This window comes from Neodiprion pinetum, chromosome 2 (assembly GCF_021155775.2).
Source record: "Neodiprion pinetum isolate iyNeoPine1 chromosome 2, iyNeoPine1.2, whole genome shotgun sequence".
Lineage (NCBI taxonomy): Eukaryota > Metazoa > Arthropoda > Insecta > Hymenoptera > Diprionidae > Neodiprion > Neodiprion pinetum.
In genome coordinates, this window is record NC_060233.1 from 7308285 (window position 1) to 7331385 (window position 23101).

Sequence of the window (23101 nt, forward strand, 5' to 3'; positions counted from 1 at the left end):
ATTCAAATCTCACGGCGTACTATGTATCCTATGTAGCCTTGCTTCAGTGGAACAAAGTAATCATTTAACCAGGAACGAAAGAAAAGAACTTCTGCAATGTTAATTACTTATTAATATGTACGTAATTTCTTTGAGTATATAATTTGGATTTTGAAATATGAAAAAGATTAGTTAATATTATACTGAAATTAAAACATTGTTGTTGACAGATGTTTACAATAAATTACGCTCGTATGTATATTTATGTACCGAATTGTTGTAACAAAGTATTGCTACTTAATAAAATATTATTGAAAAATGATAAAATCTTGCGTAGTTTTCTACTCTTTTTTTTATCCATCTTTCTGAATTTCATAATTCCGCAACTAGTCGATATTTGGTTCAGTGATTTTTTTAGCGGACATTGTTGAATAGAACCAATGTAAAACTAGACAAAAAATCGAATACGCACAAGAAAGACATTAACGTTTTGTTATTAACGTGTGCAAAAGCTTTGGGATTTTATTTAAAGCTTTTACCGAATAAAACTAAAATGCCTATCACGGCAAAAAAGCGTTATGCACATACGTTTTTGGTCGGCGCTAATAAACCTTGACAATAACAGCTTTCATAAATGTGTTGAGAATCGAGATCGGCGTATTTTGCGTAACAAATGTTTAAAAATAGAACAGCTCTGCAATCTAAAATATCACTTTTGTAATATAAACGTTGACCAATAGAGATCGCTGAAATAAATGGATTATACGTACGTGTGTCAAAAAACAAATATAAATGCTTGGATTAAATCTTTTAGAATGTTTTTCTCTTTCTTCAACTATTCGTCATCAGTCGAACGAAATTAATTCAGCTGTATCAGGCTTTTGTTCCTCTTTTTGCTTTGGTGGCGACTGAACATTTTCAGGAGGAGCTGACTGCACAACCGATGGTTGGTATTGCATGGCCGGCGGTGCCCTTTGACTTGGTCCTATTTGTGGAGCGTTTTGCATTTGAGGTATGCCAGGTCCTTGTTGTACCGGGGGCTGTTGATTTGGCTGCATAGAACCGCCAACAGTAGCAGGTGGACCTTGTATAGAGCCAGTAATTTGGGGTGGCAGACCGCTATTAGAAGATTGGGGTAATGGCGGTCCTTGCGGAACAGGCACATGACTCTGTGGGCCTTGAGGCCCCGAGATTTGACTTCCAGGCCCTGATTGTGGAGGCATATGGCCAGGTGGACCCATTTGGTGGCCACTTGATTGTTGGAGTTGCTGTAGAGGAGAAGGTGCAGGCATCTGGAGAATTTGAAATGTGCGTAACAGACGAAATTTGACTGTCCAAGTCACAAAATATCGTTGACAATGATCCTTATGATAGTAATACTACTTTAGTTACTTAACATACCATTCCTGGTCCCGAAACTGGCATGCGCCCCATACTTTCTCGGTTCTGAATAGATTGTTCAGGTGGACCTTGTTGTTCTGGACCTCCCATGGGGCCCATCATGTGAGGCGGAGGACCCATCGTCTGCATACCATAACCCGGGATCGGGTACTGATTCATCGGCGGTTGAGCGTACATGTATACTCCCTGATTTGTTGGAGACATCGGATTGTAATTTTGCCCAGGATTTTGATACTGGACATGACGAACTGGAGAGCCTTGGGCAGGTGGACCCATGAAACCAGGCACTTGTTGATAACCACCTATTTCAACGAGGAAAATTAATAAACAAGAAGGATACAATTGGTAATTCATAATTGGTAAGACAATTTTTCACGATTTTTTTTACCCAGTATGTACTGCTGCTTTTGTTGTTCTTGGCGCATCTGCATTTCCCTTTCCTGTTCCTGAATTCTTTGAAGTGCAAGCTGACGCTGATATTGTAAGTATTCCTGTTTCTTTTTACGCATAATTTCCAACTTGTGAGCCATTTGCAGCTGCCTCTGTCGCTCAGCTTCCTCAGCTTGCCTCCTCAACTTTTCTCTGTGCTCCTCTCTTAATGCATCCAGTGCTGCTCTCGCATCTTTCATTTGGGCTAATTTATCCTGGAGTCCTTCATAATACACCCGACCGTCGTCTTGTTCCTGGATGTATCGAAGCAGCCTTGAACAAATATTCACAGTTAGAATCGGATCGCTGTTTTACTTGCCAACCCGATTATGTACATATAAACAAATATATTCAACCACGAAAATAACGAGAAAGAATTGAAGTAACAAGATAAAATGTTGTTGGAGAATTACTTTGAGTGCATGGCTGTTATATTCATAAACAAGGTCTGCACAGAACTGTCATTGGCGATCGATCTTCCCCTGGACGAGTTACTTTTCATTCTGTTAACAAAAATCTCCACTTGCGACCTAAGAGCGGCAACAAATTCTTCCATCTGAGTATCGATTTCTCCATTCTGCTGCTTTGTCATTATTATCTTTTGCGGCATCGGGCTACTTATGTTGGGTGCGGATGGACTAGCCACATCGGATCTGGCACCATGTTCTTCAATCCCAGTTTGACGTTGTTCCCAGTATTTACGATTAAGGTATTTTGCCAATTCAGGATTAACTTCCTCCTCCTCATCTTTCATTCTGGATGGGCTGGTACCTTGCTGTTTTGAAAAGATCGAGATATACAGAGTGCCTTCCCAGATCTTTACTTCTAACATTTTGGTGCCGTGTCCTTAAACTTTATAAGTAGATATTCAATCAAAGTTAATGTAAGTATGATGTAAATCATTATTTTCAAATTAACCGGTGATGGTGGTGGAGAATAAGCCGCTCTGGACAAAGCTGGTATAGGATTAGTTTTTAAGGAACTTGTAACACGTTTCTTTTCTTTTTCCTTGTGTTCAGCTTCACTTTGGCTCAGAGCAAGAGCAAGTTGAAGTTCCTCTTCCTCTTGGAGCTCTTCAGCAGTTTTGCGTGGTGGTACCTGCTCCAGAAATGGGTTTGCAATTAAATCGATGTATTATTGAAACACCAGAGATTGACAGCACTCCAAATCATATCACTATAAGGCGCTACTTGTGGAATAAATTGTAGTTCTTTGATTTACAATAACTACTATTACATTATAAAATGGTTCATCGTTTGAAGTATTTCTACGATATCTTGGGTTTAAAAATTTGTTGGATTTTTTTAAAGGATTATTCCTGTGCCTGTTCATCATTAATGGGATACTTAAAATTCAGTTCAATCAGTTCATTCACATGGGTACGGTATGAATTGATAAATTGACAAAGCTTGAATACCTCTTTTAATTTGACAGATAAAACGTCAGAAGACTGTCATTGACTAACAAATGAATAATGAACAAATTATCGCGATTACCTGGTACTTGATTGAAAATGATAAAATAATGTCAGTTGATTTATCGGGATAAAATTGCAAAACTAGGTGTGTAATTTGATGGAACTACTGATTGTAATAATAACCTACTGAAAATAGTATGCTCCTAACACATTGATCTTTCATTTGTACCTGTGTTGTTAGAAAAGCCATTATTCTAGTAATCTAATTATCAGGGGCATTGTGAACGACTCACAAAACCTAATGGCAAAATGAGGCTGAAGTTAGCAACGTTAATGTAATGATACATTAGGTGAAACATAATAAATGCGCAATTTTAGAATGACTTTCAAGGAGTTGGCATTTCAAAATAAGAGTATGTTTTAAGTTGAAATGGAGTTTTAATGATGAGCGAAAACGTGATAAGAATGAAAACCTTTCTTTCATTGATAAGAAATTGGTATAATCAATTTCGTAACAAAGACGGTTTAGCAAAATAATAAACTTACTTGTTGTTGTTGGGCTAGAGAGCTACTCAGATATTCAGCTGGCAGATCAGTTTCTTTAGGAACCCCAGTAGTCGGTCTACAAAAACAAAAGGACAATGCGATTACTTGGATTATTGATTGATCGGAGAAATTGATTGAACTTTGAAAGACTTTTGATAATACTGACTTGTTGACTTGATCATAGCAAGCTTCGCAAACTCTAACTTCTTTTTCTATACCAAATTTCGGCAAGGTCGATGTCTTGCTGGAGCATTGGCCACAAAATACTTGTCCGCAAGCTCGACAATGGTGTTTCCGCTGTACCATGTTAAAGACCACTCTGCATCGGTGACATACGTCACCATCGGCCCATTCCGGTGCTGTATCTGCGCTGAACATTGCGTCGCTTTCTTTCAAAGTTGGGAATTTATAATTCTCAGCTTTCATAATATTCACTGTATCCTAGAATAGTGAAGAGAAGAAAACTAAATAAAAATATTCCACTGCGCAGCATCATAACTTTATGAAAAATGTACCTGAATACTAAAACTACGAATGAGACTTTCAGACAGAGGCTCCTCAACACACAACAGACAAGAACTGACTGCATGTTATGATAGGTTGTGAATCATTGTTTACTCATATTCTTATCAGTTAAGTACATAGATTAAGGAACAAGTTGAATACTTTGCCCAAAAAACACCTCACTGTTCATGTGCGAATGAGCCAAATTGTAAAGTAAATATTTTATGTAGTATCATCTGAAGTGCGAATGAGGAGTATACAGCGTACCTGAACAGCTCTATACTTTGGGCTGTTTCTAAATGCGAAGGCCCAGGCTTGAATCAACTCTAATATCTTTGTTCGGACGTCTTCATGGGGAGAAGTTTTGACAAGCTCTCTTAATTGTTCCATATACTGCTTTGTTCCAATTTCATCGTGAATTAGACTTCCGCAGTTCTTTACACAGGACTCAAGGACCTGTCCGGCAGAAGACAATTGTGATTATTAAAAGGTAAAATTTTTTCGAATATATTTATTACAGATAAGCTTTTTTTTGAAATTTTATTTTCAGTCATCATTTCTCACTAACCAATAATCCAAACAGAGCGATGTGTGGATTTGCGTTTGTAAGCTTCCTCTTTATGGCGCCGAGTGCATATTTGGGCCTGAATGAAATATTATAAATATTTACTGATCATTGTTTTATTAAAAAAATGTCGATTATAGCTTCAATAAATTGAAATATCGTTAGAGTATTTTGTATCATTTTTATGTTATAATACTCTAAACCGTATGTAAGCATTCAAATTCAAATCGGCTTCATCTCCCAAATCCATTAAAATAAACATAAAAAAAAACCCAAGGTGAGACAAATATACAGTTAAATCGTGATAAAGCTCATTAAAATATAATTACATAATGTAAAAAAGTTGAGAAAGAGAAAAAAAGAAACGTCAAAGCTTTCATCTTGAATAGAATTTCATTGAAACTTGAAATAAGTGTGTCCTGAATGCAAACAGAATTAGAATATTATCTAAAAAAATGTTGACTCGAAATATTCATATTTCAGAGTATACATTATATAAATATTTATTAGGAAAAGTACTTCGAGCGTCATATGAAAACAATGATTTATACAGAAGCATATCTTGTGACAAAAGATTGTAAATATACTACAAATGGTAAGGGATGTATTAAGTAGAGTAATAGATAAGAACTAAACATAACAGGCATTAGAAGGAAAAAACCTGCTTGCTAATATCAGTTGACATAATTGCTGGCAATTTTTTACTTAATATGAAGAATAATTAACTCGCTTGAAAACAAAACAATTTATAAATAACAGCATTAACTTACAATACACGATTGCTTTTAATTATAAGTGAACAAGAGTTGTAAATTGACTAAAACAATTCTGTCACGCGATCAAGTGTTACAAAATTTGGTATGGGACACACAGATACGTGTTTGAAAGCTTCTTGGGAGAAACAATACATTGTTAGTAATGACAGGTGTTAAAGAGCTTTTTCATTTTGCACTATATTCAGATTATATTCTCTGTCAACCTTTTAACGGCAGGCATGGTCGATATATCGATATATCGACCAGCAGCTGGGTTGGGAATTCTGCATAAAAAATCGATAGAATTTATTTATAAATTTCAGGCCTAATGAAAGGTCGATTTTAATTTACATTCCCCTGCCGTTAAAATATGTAACAGGTTTTGACACAGTAGTAGCTGTAAGAATCAGTGTTTTAATTGTTCTAAAACCCTTACATGTGTATGAAGATTGCAAAATGAACACATAGAACGAAAATGGATAATAAGAACAAAATGAATAAGGCGTATGGTAAAAGTATGAAAAGTATTTAAGAGTTACGAAGCGCGGCTGCAAGATACCTATCGGTACATACGTGTACCCGTGGATTGTGATTTTGTAGGTTAAGTTTGATAGAATTATGTCTCCTATATACTCACTGTACGTCACCCTGTCTTATGAGATCGCAGATTTGTAAAATCGTCGGCCAGTCTGGTTCAAGCCGCAAGTTACTCGTAGCTTTATCTAAGCGGAATAAAATGGTAGTGAAAAAAAAACTACGTAGAGATATAGAGGTATTGAAAATATCTAAGCGAAAGCATAGAAGCTTCTCTATCACTGACGCACGGATTACGTTTTTAGCTCGACGATACTTACCAAGTAACTTATCAAAGGGCGACGAGCTTCGGAACATTCTACTACACGAAAAATTGTTGTGTTTCTTCTTCGCAACTTAATTGTTTAGCACACACTGTTAACCAACTTTTGCTCACTTAATTGACTTCTTCTGACACTACTGTCCTGGAAATGTCAATGATTCGTCATCACTATTCTAGTCAAACGTAGATCCGTGAATATGTGTGTTACGTGCCACCGGCATTCGGAAAATCTCATTGGTTGATTCTCTTACAACACTCGGCCTGATTGTTGCGATACAGCATCGGTCTGATTATGAGTCATTTATTTTCGAATTGTCGGTAATTGAAACCAGATTTTCAAATAAATCAAACACGAAAATACTAAATTAATTTCCCTCATGCGTTTTACCAATTTACAAAGAATGTAATATGTGATTGTGATATTGTATAGAATGATCAAATAAGTTACCCCCAACGTGCCTGACGACTTACAATTTTTTTTTACGATAAATCGGTATTGGCGTGACCTGAATTATCTGCAGGACAGTTTTTAAAATGCAGCATACGAGCATAATCCACCGAACGAACTCAAGTTATATTAAAGTTCAGTGACATAATCACGGCCGGTCAGGACGGAATGTTTCGACAAGTATATAGGTAGTATTTTTAATCAAATATTTATACTCCTTTGCTCATATAATTTATAAAGTAACAATACTGGGCAATCACAAGTAATGGTATTTGCTGTGATATTCCAGGGAATAAATCTTTCATTTTGTATTATATTTCATATTGATAAAACAAGCACAGACAAAAAAAAAAAAGCAATTAGCGCAGAGATCAGGTATTATAAACACAAAAATCAGACTTCTGTAGAGTACTGTAGACACATTTGTACGATTGTACAGCTACGAAATAGTTTATTCATCTCCTAATTCATAGGATAGTTTAGATATAATTAAGTGACTAATATGAAATAATATTAACATTAAATAAAAGAAAAGAATAGAAATTAAATATTGTACATATACAGTCGTGGAAATATCCAATAAGAAACCAGCTTTTGATTTTATTCTGTTCTGCCACGTGATTGGCAAGATGCTACGTTTTAGTAAAATAAATAAAGATGATAGCATTACATATTTCAACAATCACTAAATACTTGATATTAAATGTGATTATGACCACTTATCCCACAACCAAGTCCCTGAATGTCACGTATGATTTTATCGCTAGGATTGTTAAAATCGTACGGAGATTCTCTCTATTCATCATTAATTATTGGAAATAGAATTCATGTGATAACGAGGCACAAGCTGCTGTTTCAAGGTAACTATTTAGGTAAGTATTAAATGGTTACTCAAAAATGGCAGCTGCCTGAACTACAATGGATGCTGAAAATCCATACATAAATTAAACTAATAAAAAGATTTCCAACATCCATGTCGTAATTCTATCATCTACAGTCTAACGCATATGTACGGAACTTATCCAATAATTAATAGCTTCCAAAATTGAGCATTCTCGCGGAAAGATTAGAATCTTCTACTGGCACACCCCAACGACTCTCCCAAGAATAATTCTTATTCTTGTATTCCGCGGACGAACACATCGGCAGACGATTGGCTCTCTCGCATCTTCTTGAAACTGACCAATAAACGAAGTCTTGTGGACATTTGTAAACATATCCCTGCAACGAGCCCGTTATGTCACGTTTGCACTTGTAGAAGGCATTGCTACAGTCCTCGCGATATGGATAATGACCTTCGTTCGGACAGAGGCTCTGACTGTGAACTTTCACCTGAAATTAAATATTTTTCGGTCAATTACACTCAGTTTAAGTTTTAGTAAATGAAAATAACTCAACAACAACTTCAGCGTTTCTCTCAATACTTACGGGAGGCATAGAGTTGTCCTTCAATCTCCGGTAGAATCTGGCATCGGCCTTTGATCCAGAGCATGGTTCACTCGAATCCTCCTCAGGAACGCACTGGATCTTCTGACTGTCGTAAACAGTGTCTTCGGGGCAACTCAGAATTAAAACCTTGATTTCCATGTTACTTGCTGATGTGCATTGGTAAAATAGATTACAGTACTTTGGATGGCGATGGAACCCGGTTGGACAAACCAACGCTATCTGTTCGTTGGTCAAGTTTGCAAGGGGGCAGGGTGTGACTTGCGGTTTTTCAGTTGACCCGACTTCTGTTGTTGTTAGAGCAATATCCGTGGTTGATTCCTCGGATTTTTGTGTGGTTGTCTGACTTGATGGATCAGTTGTAGTACCTTGAGAGTCTGTTGTAGACTCCGGAGCTTCCGAGGTCGTCTGTTCTGTGGATTCCGTTGTTTTCTGCTCTTCCGTAGTGTTTTCCGACTGCTCTGTGGTCGTCTGCGAACCTTCAGTAGTACTCTCAATGCTCTCTGTTGTCGATTCCAACTCCGTTGTGGAACCAGTGGACTCAGTGACAGTCGTAGACTCAGCTTTTTCCGTAGTTGATTCTGACATAGCTTGAGTTGTTCCGGGTTCAGACGGTGTCGGGGCTTCGGTAGTGGTTTCAGTTGTTCCTTCGGAAGTACTGTCCGTCGTTCTCGCTGTTGTTGTGTCCGTTGAAAACTGCGTCGTTGTCTTAGATGGACTTGTCGTTGATTCTATCGGAGATTCAGTGCTCACGGTGGACGATTCCGTTGTCGAATCAGTCGTAGTTTGTCCTTCCTCGGTTGTTTCCCCTGAAGTTGTTGTAGTGCTTTCGTTTGTCGTGCTGGATACAGGATTCTCTGTCGAGGTGGTCGATTCTGATTCTTGCGTTGTCGATTCAGCTGAAGTTGTCGACTCTGATCCTTGCATTGTTGATTCGGCTGACGTGGTAGATTCCAGTTCTGGAGTTGTTGATTCGGCCAACGTCGTAGATGTTGATTGTTGTGTCGTCGATTCCGTTGAAATCGTTGACTCTGATTCTTGTGTAGTCGATTCAGGTGATGTCGTTGACTCTGATTCTTGTGTCGTCGATTGAGCTGACGTCGTAGATTCCAGTTCTTGAGTTGTCGACTCGGCCGATGTAGTTGACTCAGATTCTTCTGTCGTCGATTGAGCTGACGTCGTAGATTCCAGTTCTTGAGTTGTCGACTCGGCCGATGTAGTTGACTCAGATTCTTCTGTCGTCGATTGAGCTGACGTCGTAGATTCCAGTTCTTGAGTTGTCGACTCGGCCGATGTAGTTGACTCAGATTCTTGTGTCGTCGATCCATTTGAGGAGGTCGATTCAGCTGATGTTGTAGACTCTGAATCTCGTGTTGTCATTTCAGTCGACGTTACAGTCTCACCAGGAGCTGCGGTCGTACCAGGTCTTTGAACGCTTCCTGAACAGTCTCTTGGCGGGTACACAGCGGAAGGATAATTACAAACACTGACACTTGGATCAAAGATAGTTCCAGGCGCACAATCGAAATTGTATATATTGAAACCATTCCCGTTATCGACGCATCGATAAAATTTATCGCACTCCGTTGGATGTGGGTAGTATCCTTCCTCCTCGCAAGTTTCCGTTATGTTTGGCTTAGCCGTCGCGCATGGTGGAACTGATGTTTCCGTTGAGCCAAGGGTTGAATTTGTTTCAGAGGAAGATTCAGTGGAACTTGATTCGGGCGAAGTTTGAGTGGAGCTGGATTGTGGAGAAGATTCCGATAAAGCTTCGGTGGAAGTTGATTCGGATAAAGTTTCAGTTGTTTCGATAGTTGTCGACTGGACTGATGAACTCTGGGTGGTAGAATCACCGGGTGAGTTGGTCGGATCAGGTGCTTTGGTAGTCATTTGCTGACCACCTTCGGTACTTGAAATAACTTGGCCAACTTCATCAGTTCTGTCTACTCCGGAGTGCTGGGTAGTTCCTTCCGGATTTCCCACGCTCGTATTTTCAGTGGTTGTGGAAGACGGATCTGTACTACTAGATGGAGTTGTACTCGTCGTGGAATTTGTGCTTTGATCAGTTCCATTACTTTGACTATTACATGATGATACTTGCTCGACATGATTGCAAGTTTCAGCCGACGCGTCCCAAGCTGTTCCGGTACCACATTCGAAGTCATATTTCGTGTACCCCGAATCAGTCGATACGCAACGATAGAATTTACGGCAATCTGTTGGATGACCAAAGAATCCTTCTGCTGAGCATTCTCCAGACTTGTCAGAGCCATCCGGATTCATCGAAGTAGCGGTTCCTGGCGAATTCGTAGCTTTTGTGGACGGAGTTGAACTTTCAGGCGGGCTCGTAACTGCTCCCTGTGAATCGGTTGTTCCCACTTGTGGAGGTGAGGATGGTGTCGACGATGTTTCGGGAATTTTCGACGAACCGACATCTGGTTGGGAAGACATTTCTGTGGGTGAGACTGTTGTTACCTGGTTCCCTGAAGTCGGGGTCGTCGACCTAGTCGTTAATTGATCAGCAGGCTCAGGTGAAGATGATGATTCTGTTACCACGGTGCTCCTATCAGTTTCAGATGTTGATGTGGGGGGCTGCTTTTCAGGAATTTGCGTAGTTATTTCGTTAGAAGATGTTGTCATGACATTTGACGTGGGCAGCTTCGTAGTACCGCCTTCTTTCCTAGTGCTGGTTGGTACATTTGTTGTAGTAGTTCCGGGTTTACTGGTTGATTTATTTTGATCTTCCTGGCCATCGACAGAATTTGACCCTCCAGTACTGGGATTACAAGTGGGTACTGCAGAATAATGATTGCAGCTTTGTGCAGTTTGGTCCCATACAGTTCCAGCGCCGCAGTCAAATCGATATTTAATGAAACCTGCACCATCAGCAACACAGCGATAGAATTTACGACAATCGTTAGGGTCTGCGAAAAATCCCTCTTCGTTACAGGTGCCTGGGGTTCCGGGTGTGCCCGGTGTTCCCGGCGTTCCAGGTGTGCCCGGTGTTCCGGGTGTGCCTGGCGTTCCAGGTGTGCCTGGCGTTCCCGGTGTTCCAGGTGTGCTCGGCGTTCCCGGCGTTCCAGGTGTGCCTGGTGTTCCGGGTGTGCCTGGCGTTCCAGGTGTGCCTGGCGTTCCCGGTGTTCCAGGTGTGCTCGGCGTTCCCGGCGTTCCAGGTGTGCCTGGTGTTCCGGGTGTGCCTGGCGTTCCAGGTGTGCCTGGCGTTCCCGGTGTTCCAGGTGTGCTCGGCGTTCCCGGCGTTCCAGCTGTGCCCGGTGTTCCGGGTGTGCCTGGCGTTCCAGGTGTGCTTGGCGTTCCCGGTGTTCCAGGTGTGCTCGGCGTTCCCGGCGTTCCAGCTGTGCCCGGTGTTCCGGGTGTGCCTGGCGTTTCCGGTGTTCCAGGTGTGCCCGGTGTTCCGGATGTGCCTGGCGTTCCAGGTGTGCCTGGCGTTCCCGGTGTTCCAGGTGTGCCCGGTGTTCCCGGCGTTCCAGGTGTGCCCGGTGTTCCAGGTGTGCCCGGTGTTCCCGGCGTTCCAGGTGTGCCCGGTGTTTCGGGTGTGCCCGGTGTTCCGGGTGTGCCTGGCGTTCCAGATGTGCCTGGCGTTCCCGGTGTTCCAGGTGTGCTCGGCGTTCCCGACGTTCCAGGTGTGCCCGGTGTTCCGGGTGTGCCTGGCGTTCCAGGTGTGCCTGGCGTTCCCGGTGTTCCAGGTGTGCTCGGCGTTCCCGGCGTTCCAGGTGTGCCCGGTGTTCCAGGTGAACCCGGTGTTCCGGATGTGCCCGGCGTTCCTGGTGTTCCTGGCGTTCCAGGTGACTCCGACGTTCCGGATGTGCCTGGCGTTCCCGGCGTTCCCGGCGTTCCGGGTGACCCCGGCGTTCCGGATGTGCTCGGCATTTCAGGTGTGCCCGGCGTTCCAGGTGAACCCGGCGTTCCAGATGTGCCCGGCATTCCCGCTGTTCCTGGTGTTCCAGGTGTGCCCGGCGTTCCCGGCGTTCCAGGTGAGCCCGGCGTTCCAGGTGAGCCCGGCGTTCCCGGCGTTCCCGGTGTTCCCGGCGTTCCAGGTGAGCCCGGCGTTCCTGGTGTTCCCGGCGTTCCAGGTGAGCCCGGCGTTCCCGGTGTTCCCGGTGTTCCAGGTGAGCCCGGCGTTCCCGGTGTTCCCGGTGTTCCAGGTGAGCCCGGCGTTCCCGGTGTTCCCGGCGTTCCAGGTGAGCCCGGCGTTCCCGGTGTTCCCGGCGTTCCAGGTGAGCCCGGCGTTCCCGGTGTTCCCGGTGTTCCAGGTGAGCCCGGCGTTCCCGGTGTTCCCGGCGTTCCAGGTGAGCCCGGCGTTCCCGGTGTTCCAGGTGAGCCCGGCGTTCCCGGTGTTCCCGACGTTCCAGGTGTGCCCGGTGTGCCTGGAGTACCCGGACTTCCGGGCTGCCCGTTAGGATCTCCAGGCTGTCCAGGCTGACCAGGTTGTCCATTAGGGTTACCAGGTTGTCCTGAATCACCAACGTCTCCATTCCATTGTCCACCATTGTCCCCAGTATCCCCATTCCATTGTCCACTATTGTCCCCAGTATCCCCATTCCATTGTCCACCATTGTTCCCAGTATCTCCATTCCATTGTCCATCATTGCCTCCAGTATCTCCATTCCACTGCCCACTCTCATTATTTCCAGGGTTACCATTATCACCGTTACCTCCTTGACCATTTTCGCTACAATCACTCCTCGAAACAGCCCACGCATGATTACATGCCTCAATTTCAGGATCCCAAACCGTCCCGCTGCCACACGTGAATTCATATTTTATAAACGAGCCTGCGCCTCCGTCGACGCACCTATAAAACTTTCGACAATCTTTGGGATCCGCAAGGAAGCCTTCCTGAGTACATTGTACATTACTATTCTGACCACTATCGCTGCTTCCCGGTATCGTTGCTTGCGTCGATGAAACCGATGCGGCCTGCGTTGTTCCCGTTGTAGAAGTCGGTGTCGGCCTGGACGTCGTTTGAGGGTATTCAGGATTTTTCGGAACGTCTTGGTTGCCTTGCGGATAGGAATCGACTTCATTCGCGGAATCGTCGCACTCGGGTCGGCCACTGTCAGACGGGTGTGTGCAAATATCACCCTGATCCTTGGAGAACACCGTTCCGGGACCACACTCGAACCGGAAGGCCGTCAGAGGACTGCCGTTTCCCCAATCGACGCATCTGTAATAAACCTTGCAGTCTTGTGGATCCGTGTGATACCCTTCCGACGTACATCTGAAGGGTTGACTACTTTGTCGCAGTTCGTAATCGTAATCTCTGCTCCGGGATGACACTGAAACGGAATATATTTTTGCAGAAGTGAGTATTGTTGCTTGAGAGAAGTTATGTATCAACAATTTGAAAGGAAGACAGATTGAATAAAAAAAACGATAAAAAAAATACCGAAACTACGTGACTCACCTCTGTCTGCCGACGACAAGCATGCCAATATCACGAGGACGCCCAGCGTCCATAAGCGTCTCCACATCGTTCAAACTGTAAACTTAATCTGAAATTGGGAAGTGAAGCGATATTAACTGATGAAAAAATACAATTCAGTTGATTTCATGTCCGAAATATTTTTGCCGTGATTAAAGTGTGTACTGCGTAACATCTGAAGCTTCAAGACCGGAGACATATTTTTTTTAGCAATCTATGTCCACCGTGTAAAATTGCCGGATTAATTGGCTGACAGAAATCTTGTGTGTATGTACATACAATACGTTCAAGGCCCTGCAAGACTTAGCTCTACAGTAAAAGTGGATTTTTCGACGAGGTAGTTAATCAGTGATAAGAATAAAGAGTGACAGCTCGATTACGGTTTCTCTTTTTGCCCGTCAACATCTCTCCGCCTAGTCATCAAATCAGAAGCTGCGACAGTCACCGGCTATTTCTACGCTGCCGTTACCGTGAATAGGGAGTAAAAAAATATGCTCGAGGCGAAAGATTCTCGGGTCTTATCCAGCGTCACGTGTGAGAGTTCAACAGAATGGAGACACATGCTCGTTTAATATAGTATAAGTTGTGTCCATGCACGTGTTCACGTATCACGCGATTCGCTTCGCGGAATTGACGAGTGATAATTATTTCGTAAATTACCTTCTACGGTTCAAGTCCTCAGATTCTTATTGCGTTATACACGACCACATCTATCTATAACCCATTAAAGAATGGTCTTTACGCTTAGTTTTCGTGACGAAAGCGCAGCTCGGAATCGAGTGAAGTCACCAGGTTCCACAAGAAAAAGTTTAACCTATGTCTGGTCATTCACCTGTGGCTAACACATCGAGCATCACGTTTTTTTTTTTTTGCATAAATGTTGTCATAAAGTTTCTGTATAGGAAAACGATATCGATAGATAGAAGTCCCAAAAGAGACTCGTTAATGTTATACCAGTTTGGTGAACACGTCTCAGTTCTCTGTACGTTCAACGTTCCAAGCTGGATTAATTTAAGTCAGAAGAATTTGAGTAAAAAACATTGGTTTCTTAGGTCGAATAAACGGTTTTCTGATGAGTCTTCTGCAGGTATAATTAATCGCCGATGGTAGCGGAAGTGCTACGATCCCATAATGGCAAAATGCTCTCAACATATTCGTATTATTTTTTTATTCAATGATACATCAAAAGCTCATTTCATCGACGAATAGTTAGCACTGTTTTTTTTTTCTAATCTTTTTTTTTAATATCAGAAATTGTTCTTAACTTTCCATCTCTGCACTTGTAAAGTAGCACTATCCTGCCGTTCGCACTTGTCGATATTTTTCAGATTTTCCCTAGGAGACGTGAGATTAACCGAATCGAGTCTATTATTTCACGAGGAGGATCTTTCAAAGTCCCTAAAACATGGTCATATTTTTTTATCGCTCATTCATTACAAATCGCTACCTCACCATGGGCACGGCCGTGACGTCACAGTGCGCCATGGCCGATCTTTCGTGTCTTACCGATCGGCGAGCATGGTGGAGATTAGTAAGCTTAACAGCAAAATAAATAAATAAATCTGGATGACGACCGAGAGCTGTGCCCATATAACTGTACCTGAATTCATATCGGATAACAGGTATACCCCTCATGAAAAAGGATAAACCGTGACAGAGCGAACCGCGAGGAGAAGGAACGCATATTATACTGTTGATGTAATAAAGAGGCAAAAAAATTTGTCTGTCGAATAGAAGATGTCGCCCAAAATGATGATCGGATGCTACTACGTGGGAGGTCAAGAGGCCGATTAAAAATCGGGGGAAGGGCGGGGGGGGGGGGGGGATTCAACTACTTGTCACCGATTTTTGAAGCCACTGGATGGCGGATGGTATCGTCGGGTGGAAGAAGGGTCGAGAGACACAGTTAGGCGGCAAAGACGACGATCGATGCCTGCCAACATTACGGAATTTCTTCTGGCGATTATCCAACTGTGTTACGAGACTAGAATCCATACTAGGGTAGACCATCGAGTCATCTGTTTCCGCAAAAGTATCAAGAAGATTACACCGCGCAGCGTCTAACGGTCCAACGGCACTGCACGTTTTGGGTTTTTTTTTTTTGTGTTTTTTTTTTCTAAATCAGATTCGATCGGACAGTCACATGTTTGCCGTGACCGTATCGACGATCGCATACAACAGGGATATGCTAATGCCGGAGATTTCGAATTCAGATAAACACCAGCCACGATCGTGCGTAATGTGATTCGATCCATAAATCTGCACCTTTTATCGCTTGTTCCTCGAGCGGTGAATCGGGCGTACAACGAAAATAGGTTCACGAATTAATTAAAATCAAATTGTCATGCCTATGACTCGGTGGGTGGGTGAGCGTGAGTCAGACGTTGCATTGACCCCGGTTCTTCTGAACAAATATTGGTCGAATGGTTTTCATCTCCCTGTTGCAGCGAGCCTCTCTCTTTCTTTACTTTGCGTTACAGTAATAACGAGGAGAGTGGAATTACCGCGACGTAAGCTGTAAGCTATTGAAAGAGACAGGTGGAATGCGCAAACACATTACTGCCTCTATGCGCGGTCTGTGAATATCTGGGAGGGCGCCTTCGGCCCTCCTTTCTCCATGCTGAATGAGTGCACTGGAAGTGTGACGCAAGATTAAAATCAAGTTCAATGTCACCCGCTATCCGGTTTATATTATTCATTTTAATCGTGAGAATTACGCGTGATTAAGGCCGTGTTAGTCGAGGAGCTGAGTAGGTACTGCAGGGCGGGGAAAAAGGGAGAATAACATGACGAATCGTGAATTCACATGATGAATTCTTAACCCGAGCAAAGGCCTTGGCTCCCTGCTTATTAAACCGAGTTGATGGCGGTAGTTTTCATAACGCTTTGCCCAACCTCACCGCATCACCGTACAATAAGTACCTACAGAAGATCTGAGATTAACGCGATGTGGTTCTTTTTTTTTTTAAGTTTTAGTATTTACGGTCTCGTCATCCTACTACCGGCATGGCGAAAATCTTCCTCCGGGCAAGGATTTGTTTACAAGACCTCGGCTTATCTTCTCATTATAATAGCGGTTTGCACACGTAACGATGTACATGCTTAACAGTTAACCAGTGGATTTAAAAGGCTTTGATCGAGTCTCAAATATTCACATTCGTTGGTATAGGCATGTCGGCGTAAGTTTTGTCCCACACATTTTAACGGATTTTACCACCGAATGTAAGAAGAATTAGAATTTTTTTTTCTTGGACATTTTCGCGAGAACCGTTACCGATCGTGATACCGGAGAGAAGAAAACAAAAATTGTGTCACTGGTGATAGAAGCGAATCTATAATCGATCCGCGAAACGGAATCGAACATTTTTTCACCGAGTAGCGGGTATCACAGATTAACCTCAATTTGTTAACCCATTATATACTTATCCACGATTTATTCAACCGTAATCATACCTAATGGAATTTGGAAACGAGGAATCGCGAGAACTGGGGGCATTAAATATCGTCACGTTGTCCGATGATCCGTTTATATACGTTATCCACGGTTTGGCGTTACAAACCAGACCACGCGGGCTTCGCGGATAATTGGGATTTTGAAAAAATCCGCCGTTATTCGTTAGTACAGATGAAATCGAGTCCACGCGGTGAGGAAAAACGAAAACGTGACCGAGGATCGCAAGATCTGGGTGCAAAGTTCACCGGACATTACGTGCAGCTTTTCATATTTCGATCGCTCGCGTGTCATTCTAGCCATAATGGTTCAATGACTGGTACACGAAAAAGATGAATGGTCAAAAAATGGATTGTCAATATCACCGAAAGCTCGTACAGTAGTTGTACGAAACAAAGTCCATCGATGTCACGTCCTCGAATCGTTTCACATTGCTGCGTATAGACAGGTGATGAAAACTACAATCGAAACGGAGGAACGACGATACACGGCGTGCAGAAATCAGGAGGTTTTTGAATATGGGTTACCAAAGTCCGATATCCGTTCTTCCGTGCGACCTTCGATGAATGAAACATGTACGTAATCGCAAACGGCGTGGGCAGCTCGGTTCGTTCGCACAGTCAGCGTGAATAACAGCTACTGTGAACTGAATACAAAATCGAATCTCTCGTGCCGAGAGGCCAGTTTTATTTTTGCGCTGGTTCGCAGCGATACACGGAAGCTGATTGTAATTCAGGGGGCAAATTTTCGCCGGGTGTAAGCACTTGCGCCAAAATCACAAGGTGTGTCCGTTGGGTCGATCTTGAAGTACCCGATTCGACGAAATCGGTATGACTCTGAATTCTCAACGATCGGGATGCGGCAGGGAATTATTCCGACTTATCGAACACAGCGGTGATTGTCTTTAATTAGCGATTGGCGATTACCGGGACCGGTTTCGATGCCGAAAACTTTAAACCCGTTTCTGCTGTTCGATTTAAGTCGTACCTTCGCGACTTGCGGAATACTTTAACGGTCACGAATTGAGATTACGAAAGGACATTGTCATACTTGTAGCACAATTTTCAACCGATCAATTTCGAAAAACAAATAGGCGAATAAGGTGACGATGACGAAAAACCGGCATGATGTACTCTTTTACGTAACGTAGTCGGCCACGGCTCGGTTGGGTTACAAAAAAAAAAAAAAAAAAAATTTAAACGAACAACCTTCACGGTTCAGCTAACCCGACGAGCGTCAAATGAGGAGGATCTTCATATTACACCACGAAATCGGTATTACACTCCCAACGATCAAGATTTCACATACAATTGGAGTTTTGTTTTTCCTTCCTCTCCTTCTGTATCTGATCTGTAAAGCACACTGTTTTCACGTTAGGTATCCATCAGTCGTACAGTCTTGACAAAAAGAAAAAAAAAAAACTGCAGCTGAGTGCAGGGTGAGAATTGCACAAGATTCGAACAAATTTAGAATATTGGTAATCACGGAGCATTTACGTGAAAGAATAAGCTCAGCTGCGTTACAGCTGATCGGAAGCACATGCGTCGATATGATTTCCCTGAGCGACGCAACGTTCCCTTCTTCTTCAATTTGCACCCACCGTAACTTGATCGCCTCGATCGACTCGGCGTTAACGAGCCAATTTGTTTGTTCCCGGTTGTTTTCGATCGGACTGTATGCTGAATAGATCCTTAAACACCGCATGGTTTACCACTTGTCTATTGTAAGCAGATGCTAGATAGTTCCATTGTCTTGTCGAACGTTGTACAACTCAAAGCGGTGCAACGTTTAGCGAGGAAACTAGATATGGGCTTATATGGCAATTCAGGAATCGCGTAAAGCCCGAAGGAGACGCGACGCCGGTAACTATGTGTGTATTGAAATGTTTACGGCCAAGGAAATGGCCTGGCCATTAGTTACTGCAAGGAAGGAAGGAGCTGGTTCGACCTCTTCTCGAGATACGATCCTCGCGGTTCTGCCCCGCAAATTGATGGCTCCCTGCTAAATGCGAAGTAGATCCAGCGTGGGATCATTCCAGGACCATACGAAACGTCTTCCTTTACTCACTTTGAGAAGTAGTAGCGAATCTTTTTTTTTTTTCATAATCCAACGATGCAAAAAGCACCGCTGCTCCATCATTCGATGATAATTTCAAGGAATTCACCGCTTGATATTGAATATCCATCCGGCGTATATGGGCACCAATTACGCAGGTGCATTAATGCCGGACTCGTTTATGAGACTAATTGGAAATACTATGAGAGATAAAAAGAATGGTGCACCTGAGGTTCGCAGAGTCACGTCAAACCGTCGTTGTGACGAGATCGATCTGGGATTTCAGTCACAATGAATTTTACTCGAGACGCGACGAAATTAGAAAGAATTCTGTCCTCAAGCTGTATAAGTCAGTTTTTGCCTCTTTTTTCGATCGCAGCCTGTAATATAATGGTGCCATTCTGGGCGAGAAAAATAGAGCGGTCCCGGTATTAGATTACATCTCGTGGGTTCAACGTACCCGCGAAAACACTTGAATCGCATCATTCGGTCGAGTTGACGAGGGATTTTGCAAAACGTAAAAGAAAAAGTAATTCCACTCATTCCGCTCCGATCGAAATTTAAAATTATAATCAAGGATTGTGTAGCACTAACGTCTTCTTCGAAAATTTCATGAATTATGCAATATGAATCGAAACAAAGGATCGCGCACAATCGCCGGTTGATCCTTTTTCAGGCTTCTGCCTAAAAAATTCGGCAGGTTATTTAATTACTTAACGATTAACATTGTATAACGCAGCGATGCAGTTCTTACGACGCAAGCCGATTTTTTTAAATTCACCGCTTCAAGCCGCACTGCGAAGAAATTCATTTCTTACAGTCAGTTGTTAGAAAATTCTAGCCAAATTGGAATCTTTACGATTATACGCTTCAAACGTCGTTCCTATTGTACAAGGAAATAAGGTAGGGGTAATTACTTACTCCGATTACAATTACGAATACTAAATTTTCTGCCTATCGCAAGTTTAAATCTTGATATTTCCGGTTGAATAAGCTCTTGACATCGATTCGTTAATTGTTGCACCAACGTCGTGAAGTTTTCGATTATTATGTAAGGAATGAAAATTGCTGTGTAAGAACCGCGTATAGTAACCACAGCTAGAAGAAGGGGGAACTAGGATCGATGGATCAATCGCGATCGATCGAGATCGAAGAGTGTGCTGAACCCTGGCTTGGCGTGAGCCGCACGGCTAGCCTTGCCGTTGAAAGTAGCAAGGTCGTCTACTGCACCGTTCTCACTTCTGTACAGTACCTACCTGTCTTCTTGCTCGGCGTTCATCAACCGCGAATTCTTATTTTTACAACGCGTCGTCCGCGCGACGAGAATCGAGTCGTTCGACGATTATGAGGGATGGTATATAATTGCTAATTATCTACGCAAACTGGTATTTACGGCTCGACGAACGGCGATTCCGCGGACAAACTGCGCGGATAAAACGCGTTTATTGCTTGCCACAGGGTATAAAATGTCTATCCAAGGTGTTGGATAAATGTAAAAAAAAAAAAAAAAAATAAAAATGTCCTTCCCCTCTGACTACGCGTCAAGGTTTTTGAGAAAAAATATAAACGGAACTAGACGAAATTTACGTATCTATGTATGCAACTTTTCACCCATTTTGGAGTAGAAAAATAAAAAAGAAAAAAAAGAAAAGAAAATCTGTGAGTCGTGATTTATCCGTAGTTGCTTGCTTGTGGATATTTCACGGAATACTGAAATCAGCTTCACAATTTTTTATTTTTTTTTCCCCTCGTTTGCTTGCGACAGTCTCGCGATGCAGACCGCGCGAGGAGAACGCACCGGTATGTTTCCGCAAAAAGTGTTCACGTATCTTACACGGACAATAGCTCGACCGTATTCTGGCCTGCTTCTTACAGAATCCAGTGGCGTTCAATACACGGTATGTATAGCGAATTGCCGGGAGTCTTTTCGCACCGAAGAAGAGGGTGAAGTAGGAGAACGTAGAACGTAGAACGTTCAACGTACGTTTATAACGTGTCTGCATCATCTTTTTTTGCCAGGATTATATTGGAGTTGCAGTAACGTTGTTGGAACGATATTCGTATCGATGAAAAAACCGATACTTGGCGACTTTAGAATTGTCTGAAACTTGATAAACCGTAATGAAACAAAAGATGTTCACGTTTTGAAATCACAGTTCCTTCAAAGTTATCAAAAAATTGATAAAAAGTAAAAATTTTAACCCAATATTTCGTTACGACGACGTTACTGACTTCAGCATCGTCTTTGGCCGGCGCTTCTGAACGCAAATTGCGGTTTCAATTGGAAGGTAAAAACCTGCGCTCAAGATTTTTACAAGCGAGCATTATATACCTCAGTGCTGTACTTTTGCTTTTCAACAATTCTGAGTAAGACATGATCTGCTGTTTTATCGCTGGAAGTTGACGAAAATATTTTACAAAATGAATCGGATAAATTAGAACGCTTCAACGGAAACTGAAGCGATCGGGCAATTTGATCGACCCGATGCCTAGACGAAAACTCGATAACGAAAGACTGAAAACATGTTTAGGAGACGAACTTCTCCGCGATTCGGTACAAGCTACAAAAAAAAAAAAAAAAAACATAATAGAGGAGTAAAAAGACCTCGACACGGTTGAGCTGCGTTTGTAAAAATTAATGAAAATTATTGTCAACGAGGTGGAGAATTGACTATATTACGAGACAAGCAAGGTTCAGGATGAGAATTAACCGAACTATCCATTTCGTTGTCCCAGTTTTTAACGAATCGGAAAATTAAATCGAAATGTCAATGGATCAAAAGAGCGTTGAAATAGCACGAAAAATCGCGGTACAAATACACGTAGATAGAATTTTGCCCCTGAAAACGATGTAATCATAAATAATAAATTATTTAGGTAACCGTGTCAATGAAAATGTATAATTTTATTTTTTAGCCAGGCAGTTTCTATTGTGCGGAGGTAATTGTATACGTATTCGTCGCAAAGTCGCAGGCGTAATAAAGACAAGGCTGTGAATCCCGGGGAGATTTCAATGCCGCGAATCACCTGCAATCTCGTCTTATTGTAACTTACGCGTCACAATACCCGGCGAGTTCAACGATACCTCGCGCGTTGGCGTTTTTAGTTTGTAACATCGGGTGATTAATTATCAACTGTCGAGAGATACAAACCAACCGTATAATAATCACATGGGGAAAAACTAACTGTTTATCAGCCTGATTCAACGAGTGCAAACAAATGTTTGCCAAAAAATGTCTCCAGATCTCGAGGTGTAAAAATAATAAAAATGAACAATAACATTAACAATGGAAAGAATGAAGAATTTCAAACAAAACACACTCACCTTCACCAAACTCTTTGACGATCTGCGGTAAATTCTATCTCGCACATGACACCATAACAATAATCGATGATTTTTTTCTTGCTTTTAATCCTGACCCGTGTTGCTGCTTGCTTGCTTTGCGAATCGACGAACGGTCGTGACTTACGATTGTAGTTACAGACCGTCTCTCCGTTGTATTGATGGTTTAGTTTCTGATGGTGGCGAGTACAGCCTCGGAGTAACTCAGAGAATCGTGGATGGCCCCTACTTATAGAGTTCGCCAAGTTAGCCGTGTCTGCAAGCAGAAAATACCGGCGAGGTCCGCCACTCTGCCTCCGTATCCATCCGGAGTAGCAGGTGGGAGGCGGCGTGGATGACTCTGATATCACGGATTCTCGGCCTCCTTCGCGAACATCCGTTGACACCGGTTAACCGGACTCTTTATACGTTGTATTCGAAATCTCATATAAAATTTTACGAGAAAGAAATGCAATTTTACCGT

General features: G+C 42.6%; 2 protein-coding genes across 9 annotated transcripts; both read right to left on the bottom strand.

Moving 5' to 3' along the window:
• Positions 1–59: 59 nt before the first annotated feature.
• Hrs (Hepatocyte growth factor regulated tyrosine kinase substrate) lies at positions 60–6621 on the bottom strand. Of its 3 annotated transcripts, none has more exons than XM_046614211.2 (11): positions 6451–6621; positions 6234–6318; positions 4845–4920; positions 4544–4732; positions 3939–4213; positions 3773–3848; positions 2728–2910; positions 2223–2584; positions 1769–2082; positions 1381–1682; positions 60–1247 (listed from the first exon to the last, which is right to left on the bottom strand). In XM_046614211.2, the coding sequence occupies exons 1-11, from the start codon at positions 6485–6487 to the stop codon at positions 825–827; spliced, it is 2322 nt and encodes a 773-aa protein (XP_046470167.1). In that variant the 5' UTR covers positions 6488–6621; the 3' UTR covers positions 60–824. The 3 variants fall into 3 exon arrangements, with proteins under 3 accessions (XP_046470167.1, XP_046470166.1, XP_046470165.1); XM_046614210.2 differs by having other exon boundaries at positions 60–1271; positions 2728–2907; positions 6451–6619; XM_046614209.2 differs by having other exon boundaries at positions 60–1271; positions 6451–6619.
• Positions 6622–7183: 562 nt separating this feature from the next.
• Positions 7184–22843, bottom strand: LOC124213183 (mucin-2). Of its 6 annotated transcripts, XM_069133904.1 has the most exons (6): positions 22621–22843; positions 13772–13859; positions 12240–13643; positions 12024–12050; positions 8329–11987; positions 7184–8232 (listed from the first exon to the last, which is right to left on the bottom strand). In XM_069133904.1, exons 2-6 carry the CDS (start codon positions 13836–13838, stop codon positions 7930–7932), a joined length of 5460 nt encoding a protein of 1819 aa, XP_068990005.1. In that variant the 5' UTR covers positions 13839–13859; positions 22621–22843; the 3' UTR covers positions 7184–7929. The 6 variants fall into 6 exon arrangements, with proteins under 6 accessions (XP_068990005.1, XP_068990003.1, XP_068990004.1 ...); XM_069133902.1 differs by having other exon boundaries at positions 8329–12464; positions 12510–13643; XM_069133903.1 differs by having other exon boundaries at positions 8329–12050.
• Positions 22844–23101: the final 258 nt, after the last annotated feature.